We start from the raw sequence: 13371 nt of genomic DNA on the forward strand, positions 1-13371 counted from the left end.
ACGAGAAGCTAGGGAAAGGGGTTCGTCCATCCTTGTAGAGCCCCGCATGCAAGGATAAGGCTACGTACTCTGAGAGGTCGCCCGGTATCCCAGAGTCACCGTGCTAGACACCTCACCCAGGTGCCATTCAGCTTTCGGCATGGTTTTCACACCTCCGCTTGGGGGTTAATTCCTGCGGGACCACCCCTGGACAATTGTCCGCGACTGCCTATTTATTTTTGTAACCATATTCAGCAGAAACCCTTGGGACAGGGACCCTCTATCCGCAACCCGAGGACGCGTTCGGTGGCTTTGTCATAGGCCCTTCGGAGACGCGACGGGAGAGGTACAATCTTAAAATGGCAGAATTAAAATGCAAGCTCTTATACATATGCGTAATATTACGAGGTAAGAAATAAGTGGCCGAAAGCTCCTTCTTTGTCCATGGAACAGACCCATACAAGTAGAGTAGAACCAAGGCGATACGCTCACAGATTTGAAGACCAAATTTGTGGAAGAATATGCTTCTATCTGCTTCGGACAGGCTCTTTTACTGATCTTACTTCCGGAGAGCAGATTTGAAGCACGGCCGGGTATGTATAGGCATCTACAGTGTCAAGATATCTATTAACTATTATATTTAGAAACTCAAGTTCATCGGACATTGAGAATTACCCTTCCTTTCTTCAAATGAATCTTAGAAAACTTGTCCAACATTATCCAAACTTGTCCTAACAAAAGCCACTGCGAAATGGACATCTTCGACCTGGAATATAAGGTGCATATGCAGGCCAAATGTTAGACCTATCTCTCCCTTATTTGTATTCTTCTTCTTTCTTTAGATAACACATTGATAACACATTGAGGGTATCGTATGTCTGATTAAAGCGGGCTTTTGATTGGTTCAGTCTAAACATTTTGTTGCTTAAAAACTAAAATTTTAATGAATTTTGTGAAAAGGAATTTTCGATCTATTTATTTTTAATTTCTTTACCGCTCTATAAATATGAATATTTGAGTCTGAGACACCCTGTTAAAGTAATTGTCCTTACAATTGGTGCTCTTAGAGGAGCGAAACTGTTACTAGTTTGTAAGCTTAAAGCCATACCAGCCTGCCAAAAATATTCCACTGTACTTGCAAATTGGATGCAGAAAGCTGTCATCCTTGGATCGCTTCCTTAGAGATTTCAATAAATTCTATAAATTAAGAGAATTCAAGAAATTCAGAAATTTCAAAGAAATCAGGGAATTCAATAAATTCAGAAAATGCAATGTATTCAGAGAATTCAAGGAATTCAGAGAGTTTAAGGAATGCCAAAAATGCAAGTTATTTAGAAAATTCAACGAATTCAAGGACTTCCGAAAATTTAAGGAAATCAGATTATTCAAGGAATTCAGCGAACTTGGCCAATTCAAGAAATTCATTGCATTCAAGGAATTAAGAAAATCCAAGGAATTGAGTGTATTCTGGGTATTTAGAAAATTCAGCAAATGCTAGAAACTCAGATAATTCATGGTATTCTATGAATTCCGGAAATGTGCAGGAGTCAAGGAATTAGGGGAAATAAACAAATTCGGGAAATTTAAGAATTCCAGCGATATCAGGGATTTCAGAGAGTTTAAGGAATTCAGATTTCAAGAAATTCAGATAATTCAAGGAATTATAGAAATTCCGAAATTTTAACAAATTCAGGGAAACGGTTAAAAATGCATTCCACGCAGATGTAAAGGCCAAGTGACATATGTGTACGTGCACAGTTCGATTAGTGACATATTTTCATGTGCATAGTTAGACAAGTGAAATCTGTGCACGCTCAAAGTTGTGCAAGAAATATTTACACGTGCGCAGTTTTGCAAGTAACATGTGTTCTCAAGAACATTAGGAAAAATGAAACCTACAGACTTGCTCAGGAAACTCACATCTGTGCACATCCGAGTCCACAGGAGCTTATGTGTGCAAAAACTGTATTCTGATATGCTGTGACTAATTCATGTGTAGGTGAGATTATAAGTGTATACTGATGATTGTGTTATGTTTTTTCTTTTTCTGTTTTTTGATCGACGGAACCTTATGGTTTATCCGACTTTCAAATAAATTTGCAGGAGCGTCAGTGGTTCCTTTTATGTATTTTCTTTACACCCAATTGTTTACTAAACTGACCAGTATTCTTTATCCAACGTTTCCGAAGAAATTTATTTTGTCAGTTTTAAGATGTTTTCAGTTTGGGTGCTTCCAAATTTTATATTTTACATTCGTGAATGTGATTGAATCGAATTAGTAAAAGTAAAGCTCTGTCAGCTTATCCATTCTTTTAAGCTATACCCAATATAATAGTCATAATATAACTTTAGAATCATTGTAATAAAAATATGAAACTGTCCACTTTCTAAAAATCGAATTTAAAATTAATCGACTTTGGGCGATTTCGACATTAAATTTGTAACCAAAATACGTTACAAATTAGAATGGTCTGAAAAATCACCTGACGTAAATGTACAAACCAATCATCTATAACTTAATGTCTACAAAATCTCTATACGATATCTAAATCTCTACAACTTGAAGAAGCGTGTGTTATCCTATCTAAATTAAATGCAACTCAAAATGCCCAAATCAGAGCCAACTGATATGATGCAATCGATGATGCATCTGTTGTTCGTGAATACATAACTGAAATTGAGCAAACGAACATTAGAAAAAGAATCTGATCTTATTCGAATTATCAGAGCATGAATCCTCTATGTCAGAAGAAATTCGTGAACCTGGAGTAGCAAATTAATTAGCTGAGCTCCTACCTGATTTTCAAGTTTTAAACCCACCAGAATTTAGACGTGGCCTTCATGCACTAAACCAAAACGATTCCTTGACCATTACAACTTGTGTGCCAAATCGAAGGAGTTGCACAAACGCTTATGTGCAAATTTCTTCCTGGCGCAAAGTTCCCGAAACCAATGTCAAGCTGAAACACCTCTGGATTGCACCAGACTAAAGAAAAGATCAACTCAAAGAAATCTAGGATCTCAAGAAAGAGTTTTCATCTCGTCGTTTGAAGGGAGAAACGGAACTAACAGAGGACCAGTGTTACCAGAAGAAAAAATAATCAAAGGAAAGAGACGATCGCATGACTAACCGCCGGTGAAGCGGAGTCGTCATCGGTTCAAGAGGTAGAAGCAGATAAGATAAATAACATAGATTTAGGCATTGACTGTTCTATTATAAAAGAAAGTGAGGCTCGATTAGCAAATTGAGAATTTAAAAAAGCGAAGGAGGTTTTGTCAGGATTTGATAACACAGCCACACAAAAAAAAGTGTGCGGATCTGATAACAAGACACACGTATTCCTATCGATTTTGAGGCGCTGAATTCAAATTCGGTATGGAAAATCACCCATCATGTCATGGTTGAGCCATAACCTCAAAAAATGACGAAAAATCATGCTCTGGGGCAAATAAATTTCAAAATAATGCCAGTGATGCAAATTTTCACTTCAAAAACATGTCAATAACTGTGAAAGATCAACCCTTGCCTGATATCAACTTATTTACCATAACTTCACCCAACAAAACCTGACCTCACCTAACCTGAATCAACAGAAATTGATTGATAGATTGATAGATAAATGATGCACATTTCTCCATATGGTCTTTACTTCAAGCCTTAACTCGCTCTGCTTGTGGATAATGGTTTAATAGGTTAATTGCAAATTTCGGTTAAACGGACAAACAATGTCGATGATTCTCTTCCACCTTTTTTTCTCGTATCACAATGTCAGGTCGATTAGCCCGGATGTAATGATTGGTTTGGATAGTAACATCCCAATATAAGATGTAATCTTTGCTTTCCAAAAAGGGGAATTGGAATGTATCTATAGAAGGGCATCTATTCTTTTAAGAGTTCTAGGTTTAGTGCAAGTTGTCGATGTATAATGCCCGCGACGTCATTATGTCTGTGCGTATATTCTTGCTGAGCCATTACGCGACATCCATCAATAATGTGCTCGACGGATTCGCTGGTATCTGCACATAATCGGCACCAGTCAACCCGTCTTGATTTAATACCTGTTTGCGATAATTTCTGCTCCTGACAAACATTGTATTTCTAATTCCTCTATCGTTTCTGCCCTGATTTTGTTTGCTGAGTTAAGAAAACTCTTCGTAATCAATCTGACTCTCATAGTGAAGGCAGCCGTTAGGCTCGTCTTAACTATCGAATGCTGAGTATCCTTAGATTCCAGAATACCCAGATATTTATATGATTCGCCTACAGCCTTTACCTCGATGTCATTTTCCAACTCGTTCTCTAACTCTGCGTTCCCTAATTTTCCTCTGATTAAATGCACTATTCTACATTTGTCTATTCCGAATTCCATGTGGATATCATTGGAAAACTGCTGTGTGACATCGATCACTTGCTGCAGTTTCTGGCCTGAACTAGCGTACAGCTTCAGATCATCCATGTAAAGAAGATGGATCACTTGATGACCATCCTCATTATCATGAATTCTGAACCCACGAGACATGCTGTTTAGTTTTTTACTCGATGGATTCAACGCTAAACAGAACCATAGTGCGCTGAAGGAGTTTCCTTGAAATATATCCGTCGTAAAGCGTATTGATCTAGTCATCCTTGGTTGTCCATGATCAAAATAGCTGATTCTTGCACCCTAGCACCTCATCGCATGGCTTAGAAAGTCAATAATGCGTGGGAATATTTTGTAAAGCTTTAATACTTCAAGAAAATAGTCATGCGGCACGGAACGAAACGTTTGCTTGTAGTCAATGTCGCAATGAGAATATACCTTATCTGCAAGAATAGCTGTAAGACATTCATAAATTGTTGAAAGACAGACTATCGGTCGAAAGTCAGATGTGTTTTGAGCGTCTGTTTTTTTTTGTAACATGTACGTAGTACACTGGAGCATAAAGCCTGGCATCAGATCTGGGTGTTAAATGATCTTCTGAAAACACATGCTGCCTACTAAATCCTTTTGTCAGCCTTATCCTCAAGATCTAATCATAGAATACATTCAACAGGGTCGGCTCGAGGATGACTCCCTGTAGAATGCCACTTTTTGTAGAGATTGTTTTAGACTCCGCTTCTGCCTCCATTGTTATTTTCCTTTGGGACAGGTATGGCTCTATGATACTTAAAAATCCCTCTTCGATCACCCCCCGCCTTAGCTTAACCAGTATTTCTTGCATAGAAGACCCCTTTATGGACTATCTTCCAGAAGGAATTCTTTGCATTTCTTGTGCTGGATCGCAGACTTTTTTGGCCTCAGGGTCCATTAACCACTTTTCATGTATTATGTTTTTTTTGTGCTATTTTTGATACTACTGGTTTAGAACCTTCTTGTTTCATTGCATTCTACCCAAAATTTTGCAATTTTCCCATTTCACGATTTTGCGTTCTTGCTTTCAGGAATTATCAATCTTTTTTGCGTGTTCTCATTACAAGGTTCTTTTAGCATGTTTAAGAAACCTTCTGCCGAAGTTGTGTTTTCATTGATGCCATCTTTTTTTCTGCCACTGTCCCAAAGATAATATAATTGCAGCCACTTAATGATTCATCGTTTCTTACCTGCTATTAGTCCATGTTCTTACTGACATCTTTTGTAGCAAAGGTGAGGTCCAAAATTGAGGAGTAATCCTGTGCTATGTATTTTAATATATCACCTGCGTTCAGGACCACCAGCTCGTTCTCTGCAACCTAATCTGCCACGGTTTGTCCTTTGATGTTCGTATACTTCCAGCACAGGTCTTGATGATTTGGGCTTTCGTTCTCCATCTTAAGGTGTCCTTTCTGCCAGCACCTTCAATCATCTTTTGAGTTTGTCCGTATAGGCGCTTCCGTCCACCTTGAAACAGATATCTTCCCCTTTGCAGAGCCTACCTTTCTTTTCAGGCTTCAGGTATCAGTGAGTACGTGACTTCAACACACTTTCCTACCATACCTGTACATTCAATCATACATTCCGGTCCCTAAGGGCCTTGACAGCTTTATTGGTATTCTTGGAATGTGCTGTTTTCCCTGAGTTATGTTCTAGTTTCTTTTAGTTTAAAGGCCCTGATGCACCCTTTACAAGATACATCGCTACTGTTTGGCAGTTTAAGGGTTTCTTTCGCTTGATAAGAATTGAGGAGTTTGTCTCCAGCATGCCCTTACTCTTAGACGATCTAACTGCCTCAGTTAACAAACATCGCATTGATTTGCTGAGTACTTGTTGTCTCAGCGAGAGAAGCACACAGCTTCCAAGTTCTCACGCCAGAAGGTGTGCATTTAATGCAAGAAGCCCTGGGAAACGGATTCCTGTAACTTCTGTTTCCACAGTCTCCATTACTAGATCACCTTCTTGACTTCCATTTACCATATCTGCCGTGCTCGTGTTTTCTTTACTTTCCACGTCAACTTTGTTTGGGGTGAGCTGCTCTATGAAAGTTCTCTAGCGCTAAGTGCTAAGTGATCGGAATTTTCCCAGGGCACTGCAGATTCGACCTTTGCAACTACCATCCAGATCGTCCTCAGTAGTTTGACTATATCGCACAATGGGCTCATGTAGGTAACATAAATTATTTTTTCAGCTTGAAACTGTTCAACACATAAAATTAATCTAAATTTATAAAATTAATTCTAAAGCAGGTAAAACAGAAAATAAATACGCCCCTGAATGACTTGTGAATTTCTAAGTGGAAGAAAAATATAGGTCACAAGTACTGCTACGTGAAACAGGCGTCGTTGCTTGGGCGAGCACACGAAAAATAGAGATTCAAAAATCCGCGGGAACGGGACTGCTATGATTACCGAAGGGCGACGAGATTGACCGTCGGCGCTAGGCATTCGATGCAAAATCTCATTTGGCTCTCGAATCCTCGCAATGAAACTTAGATCGACACTCGGAAATTTGTTTGCCAAGTATAGTAGCACCACCTGACCATACAAGGTAACGTCTGGAAGTCAGGAAAACTAAGTATTCGTGAAATAGACTATTATAAATATCGTGAAGATTCTTTATTCATTGTATTGAATTTTTAGGGATTAAGAAGAATTTTTGTATAACTCTACCTCTCATTGTCATTCGGATATCTTAATGAAGAGAATTGTAGCATAAGACCGAAGATTTTTTTTCAATTCAAGTAAATTTTTAGGAAAGTGATGCAAAATTCTGGAAAGGAAATATGGCGCTGAAGTTTGCACAGAATGAAGCTTAACTTCTAAAACCTTGTTAATTTAGGAGCCTCAGGTTTCCTCTTAAGGGAGAAACTATTTACAAGTACACCCGCGATCGACAGATTCTTCGTGGTTCATTAATTAACAAATTATCTTGAAGGATATGGCATGTTTTGGCAGCCCGTGGCTCTGTGACTGTCTTGCCCACACTTACGGTACAGGTTTTCATGATTTGGGTTGTACCACTCCATCGTAAGGTTTCCCTGCTCCCAACACCTTATGCATATTATTCCTCCGACTCTCTCAAAGACACTGCAGACCATTAATCTAACTTTAATTTTTCCTTATTGAATTATTTTTGAGAATCATAATCTTACATAATCGCAGTGATATTTTGCTTCTCTCCTTATGCTGGTCTCAAAGTCCTTCACTCGAAATTACTCGAATTCATCCATATCTCTGTTTTGTTGGCTTCCTTGATTTCATCCTCAGTCGCAACCACATCCATACCTCTGATATAGATTACCCTTCGATTCTCCAGAGCCATCACTTTGGCTGCTGGGTTTTTCTTTGCTACCTATTTTTTTTTCAGAACTTCGAGGTCACTATGGTAACTGCAAGCATGATGTCCCCATTCCTTGTTTTCGTGGTTTCCTAAATTCCGATGCCCTGCTGTGTATTGTTTTCGAAAAAGAATTGATTATTGTTCCAGTGGTAATGGTGAATACTTCCAAAATATTTATCATTAAATTTACAGATTAGAAGTAATGAGAAATAAATGTATTAAAATACTAATAATCATAATAAATGTATGTGTAAGGAAAACCTTAAAATGTCTTCATTTAAAAGCAATTTGAAGCATCTTGATACCAGCATGTATTTCAAAATAATAGCCGATTAGTTTCAGCAACTTCCCGTGGGATACGTCGCTTCGAGTATAATTCTTAATGGCCCTCCAGTTCTGGACCCTTCTGGCAAAGTTATAATCACAAGAGATATGTCAGGGATGGTGACCCTCTGCGCAGGATGTCGAAAAGTGGTCTCGTTCGCATTAAGAACGATGAGTCCATTCGCTTGTCCCGTGACTTTCCGCAGTTCCTAACTTGTCCGAGGACTATATAGTATAGGTCGTGTCCTTTACAGTCACGCAAGTTATGAACAAAACCGAAGCGCTGAAAACTGCGAACGAATCAAGTCCTCCTTTGGATTCTGCTATAAATCCAAGCAGATTTTATTCCCCAAGCCTCTAGAAGTTTCCTAACCTTTTGCTAATTGATATCAGCGTTCGCTCTAATTTGGCCCCCATTTATTGGCCTTGGAGATGGTGACTTCAAAGTCTCTACAGTTTCCCTCGAGGTCAAGTGTCTAGGCTCCCTCCACATCTTCCTTGGTTATGATGATGTCAAGGTCTATGAACACCAAACTTATTCTAGGTACCAGGCTTCTGGCTGCTCCTGTGTCTCCCGCTGACACCTTTATGGCACTCACAAAGGCTTGAGTATCTTTCGTGCCTTTCTGCAGCTTCATCAATATGGCGCCCCCGTACGTACGATGGATGGATCGGATATCTGTTCCTATGTCCTCATGCTTGATTTTGTCTCTGATATCACTAAGAACGTCTGAAAATATCTGACTCGTTGCAGGTCTAACGAGCCCCACTTAGAGTCTTTAACTTTTGCTTTGCCTACGTCGCTGATTTGTGTGCTCTTTTCGTGAGTTGGAGCCACCTTATATCGAGCTTGTTTCGTAAGCAGTTGTAAATTTTTATATCGTATACCCATAATTTGTCATTTTTCATACCTGACTTAACAGGCACAAGAGCTAATGAATTGAAAATACAAAAAAGCAAACTTAGATGCAAGCTATACACTCGTAGGCAATCACTTATTTTGTGGACTTTTGTCCCAAATAACTAGAACATCGATCAATTGATTTCAAAATATCTAATGATGAAACGTTAAATAAATAATTGAATTACCAAGTACAATTTATCTAAATTTGAAATCTTTAACTATACCATGGACGTTGACAAAAAAACTCATTAATCTCATTAATCATTAAACTCATTAATTATAAATTTCTCATATTATTATTTTACTTACTCATTTAAATTTTTTTTTAATTTTTCTTTACTATAAAAGATTTTAAAAAGTTTCTTCCGGCAAAGGATAATGTAAGAATTTTATATTTTGCAGAAATTGCAGGCCCAACGAAAGCTCAAAATGCTATTCATCCTGGTCCGTACGGCGAAAATCAAAGTGAAGAAGAGGATAATATCACTTTGTACCGAGCAACAGATGTGACCAAAATGAGAAGCAATCCTTTAGACAATAAAGTTTATTGGTATATTGGTCAGGCAACTGCATCGCTTCCTTCGCCGACTGTTAAAGCGAACAAAAATCATATTTCTATTGTTAAAATTTCACCTTCAGTAGGCTTAAAGTTACAATCTGGAACCAGTGTCATAAACATGTTATTCATTGTGTTTTATTATTTTAAATGGTAATAAAGGAAGATCAGGATCAAAATCAACAATTCAAACAAATTAATTTAAATCCCAAAACGTACACACTTTTCTAAGACAATTGATTTACGGCATGATGTATAGATCGTCCTCAGTAGTTTGACTATATCGCGCAATGAACTCATCGACCTTTGAATTCATAGCTGTGCTTAGGCATGTTCTTTTGTCATCTACGAGGTAAGTGATAACTTAAGAAAACTCAAGACAACTGATTTACTGCATGATGTATAGATCGTCCTCAGTAGTTTGACTATATCGCGCAATGGGCTCGATAATGGATTTGTCGGAAAAGGTGACTCGCATGGCAGATATCATAGCGAATTATGTGGAACATATGCCTCTGCATCAAACTCCAGCTTCTCACCAAAGTTTACCTTCTCCGTGACGTACAAAGGACCCCCAAGCTCCTAAAATACACTCCTGGAACTCTCTCTCTCTCTCTCTCTCTGCGCCAGTATTTAGGACTATCAGTCCTCTTCTGGCCGTCATCTCCATTATACCTTCATTTCGAAAGTTCGAGTTTAGCATTCCCCACTCTAACGATTCGGCAATAAATTATGTCGGACTATTTTTATCCTGGTATTACTCATTTAAAATCAGCCCATCAACCTGCTGTTAGTACTTGATGTGGTTCAGCAGGTCGTTCGCTGCTTGGCTGCGATGAAATTGGCTTGCAAAACCTTTATCATGCTCGGTCGTTTTGTTTCGCTCTCCATAGCGCCTCCCTGAAACTTGGCATTTGCCAGACCCGTCGAAATGCTTGACTTCGTCGTCTGGAAATTTTTTTGTTTGTAAATAGGATACACTGTACACCAACATTGCAGTTTGCAACTTTGTGCCCTTTGTGTCGAACTTAAAGCACACATCCGTTCTGTCTGGGTCCTTGAAGCTTCTGGATCGATGCCAATATCCAAAACATTTGAAGAATTGCTCCACCTCGATTCTTCTTCTGATACGAAAGTTGACCCATTCTATCTTGATGTGCTCTGTTTTAAACAGCTTGTTTGTCGCTTTCGTGCTCAGCTCTACTGTGGCTATCGATTGACTTCTGCCGGTTTGTTTGCTAACGGTGACTTTTAGTTGCTTAGTAAGCTCTTTCAGATCCTGCTTTGGCGCTACTTTGACCTCTTCTCTCGTAGTGTGACTGTCCAGATCTCTTATCTCTACAGTAGTTCTTGTTACTGTATTTTGGACTTTACCATTCTTTCCTACAACGCACTTTAGGACACTTTAAAATTCGACACAGTCCTTTGTATTTCATCAAATCTTAAGAAGGATATATCTGGCCTTTTGTTGGCAAATAGCCATTATGATCGGTCTGGCACGCTTCTTCCTTTTCCTAGGCTTATTTTTAGTCTACCCTTTGACTTAATTTTTCCATTTCGGTTTTTCTACCTTCTTCTTCTTGTTGTTCACAACGTCCGTCCACGTAGTCGGGGATGTGATATCTTTTTTTCTCTTTCCTATCGTTTCCTACCTCCCCATGCTTCCTGGCGGCCCACTTTAACAAATCACATATAATTCTAGCACTCCACCTGCCTCTCATTTCTGCCGCCCACTGCTCTTTCCACTTACCTATGGTTGCTCCTCTTTCTTCCTTACTTATTTCTTTGCTGGCATCTACTTTTTTTGCTTCATAAATCCTCTTCCTCACAGAGGCCATGAGGTCGATGGGTATTGTTCCTGAAATAACTAGGATTGCGGGTCCAGGTACCAACGTGTAAGCGTACGCGATTCTTAACGCCCCCTTCCTTTGTACTCTCAGCAGTTTTTCTCTGTATTTTTTTAACATTCAGAGTACCAGCCGAGACATCTGCTCCGTAAAGCATGATGGAGTGAGTGACGCTCATCAGAATCTTCCTCTCACAGCTTCTAAGCCCAGCTATGTTCGACATTAGCCTTGATAACATTCCCACCATGGTATCCGCTTTGTCAGTAGCTTTGCTAATCTGCTGCGAGAATGTCAGTTTCTCGTTAACCCACGTACCAAGGTATTTCAGCGAGTCTTTTGCCACTTCTTCGTGTCCAGCGATGTCCACAAAGAATGGTTTCCTGAAATTATTTTGTCTGGTTAGGACCACTACTTCCATCTTTTTACTGGCCAGTTGTAGCCCATGATCTTCTAGCCAATCCTTGATCCTTGTCGCAATGTATACTATTTTCTATTCAACTTCTTCCTCTGTTCTGGCTGTAATTGTTGCAGCCAAGTTGTTCGGCAAAGCCCACCAGTTTGGCATATGCTGGTAGTTGCATCGTTAGCACTCCATCATATACAACATTCCAGAGATCCGGTCAAAGAACCGATCCCTGGGCAACTCCGACTGTCACTTTGAGGGAACGCGTACCTTTTGTGGTTTCGTACAGCAGACTTCTCTTGTTCAAGTAGCTGTCTCAATTGCCGTTCTTAGCCTGGCACGTATGATTTGTTCAAAGAGTTTGCCCATAGCATCCAACATGCAGAACGGCCTTAAAGAGGACTGTGTGATAGGTGGGCCCGTTCCTTTATCAAGAAGGACTAACCTTTGTTTTTTTCATCGTGTACAAAAAACTCCCGTTTCCAGGCAAGCATTATACATATTTAATAAAACATATGGTTACTGCTTTGCCAGTACTTTCACAACCTCCGTCGGGATACCATCAGGACCAGGCGCCTTTCCGTTCGCCAATTTGGCTGTGGCCCTCCACAGCTTCTCCTCAGTGAAGAGAGGAATTGCTTCGGGTACCACATTTTCCTTGACGACACGGTCAGGATGCTTGGGAAATAGTTCGCGCAATATCTGTTCGAATATTTGTGGTTCCATGACAGCAACGGGTGATCTTCCATAAAGCTTACCCGTCACTATCTAGTATCCAAGGCCTCAGGTGTCCGTGTCCACTGATAAATGGACTTCGACCCATTTTTCGTGTTAACTAGCATTTATCGCCCGGTTCAACATCTTTTTAGCAACTGCATATCGCTATTCAGCTAACCAAGTCCGCCTGTCCCTCTCTCTTTTCCCATGTTGGGAAGCAGGGATCTCCACGGCTTCTTCGGTTTGAGTCGAGTTGTGGCTGGTGTCCCGCCTGGAGCTTATTAGAACCCGGGATGTCTCCATATCCTCTTCAGCTAACAACATGTCGTTATTAAGCCAACTGAGTCCACCTATGCCAGATTTCAGTTCCTTAAGCCCATCTTTCGATAAAAGCGTTGCCCTATCTACACCCTGCCTTATCTTCTTGAACATGTTGCTCGTTCTATCACAGAAGAGCTACATGTCCTTCAAGACTGTTTCCAGCTCCGCAAAGCGAGCCACAGCTGCCTGCAATTGTCTCCTCGCCACTCCAAAACTCCCTCTCATGTCCTCCATGATTTGCACACCAGTTTTGGGCACATCGCTATCAAACGACTTCTCACTCACACTTCGGCTTGTTTGTTCTAAATTGAACTTTATCTCCAAACGGGGAACGAGCTCATGCACGGTACCCCTATCGCCAACCGCATCTCTAATAGCTGCCGAAAGTTCGGCTCTGCCCTTTCCTGTCGATCCTAGCTCCACAAGGACCTCACCGTTTCGGGTTTGCCTAACACCCTTGACTTGTACACCAAGGGCGTCCGGGTTCACCTTCTGCTTGAGGCCCTTGAGGACCCCCGCATAGTTTAGTCCCTCAGCCGGTTTTATAAGAACCGCTTCGGGTTTACCTCGGTTCCACACCTTCTTCA

At 40.1% G+C, this 13371-nt stretch overlaps 1 protein-coding gene across 1 annotated transcript in view; it reads left to right on the forward strand.

Annotated features, from left to right (window-relative positions):
* Positions 1–9653, forward strand: part of LOC117168932 — a 139910-nt gene extending 130257 nt beyond the window's left edge. Inside the window, exon 4 of the mRNA XM_033354917.1 lies at positions 9343–9653. Coding sequence (XP_033210808.1) covers positions 9343–9653 — 311 coding nt within the window. The remainder of the gene's footprint in view (positions 1–9342) is intronic.
* Positions 9654–13371: the final 3718 nt, after the last annotated feature.

Source organism: Belonocnema kinseyi, chromosome 3 (assembly GCF_010883055.1).
Source record: "Belonocnema kinseyi isolate 2016_QV_RU_SX_M_011 chromosome 3, B_treatae_v1, whole genome shotgun sequence".
In the NCBI taxonomy this organism is placed as follows: domain Eukaryota; kingdom Metazoa; phylum Arthropoda; class Insecta; order Hymenoptera; family Cynipidae; genus Belonocnema; species Belonocnema kinseyi.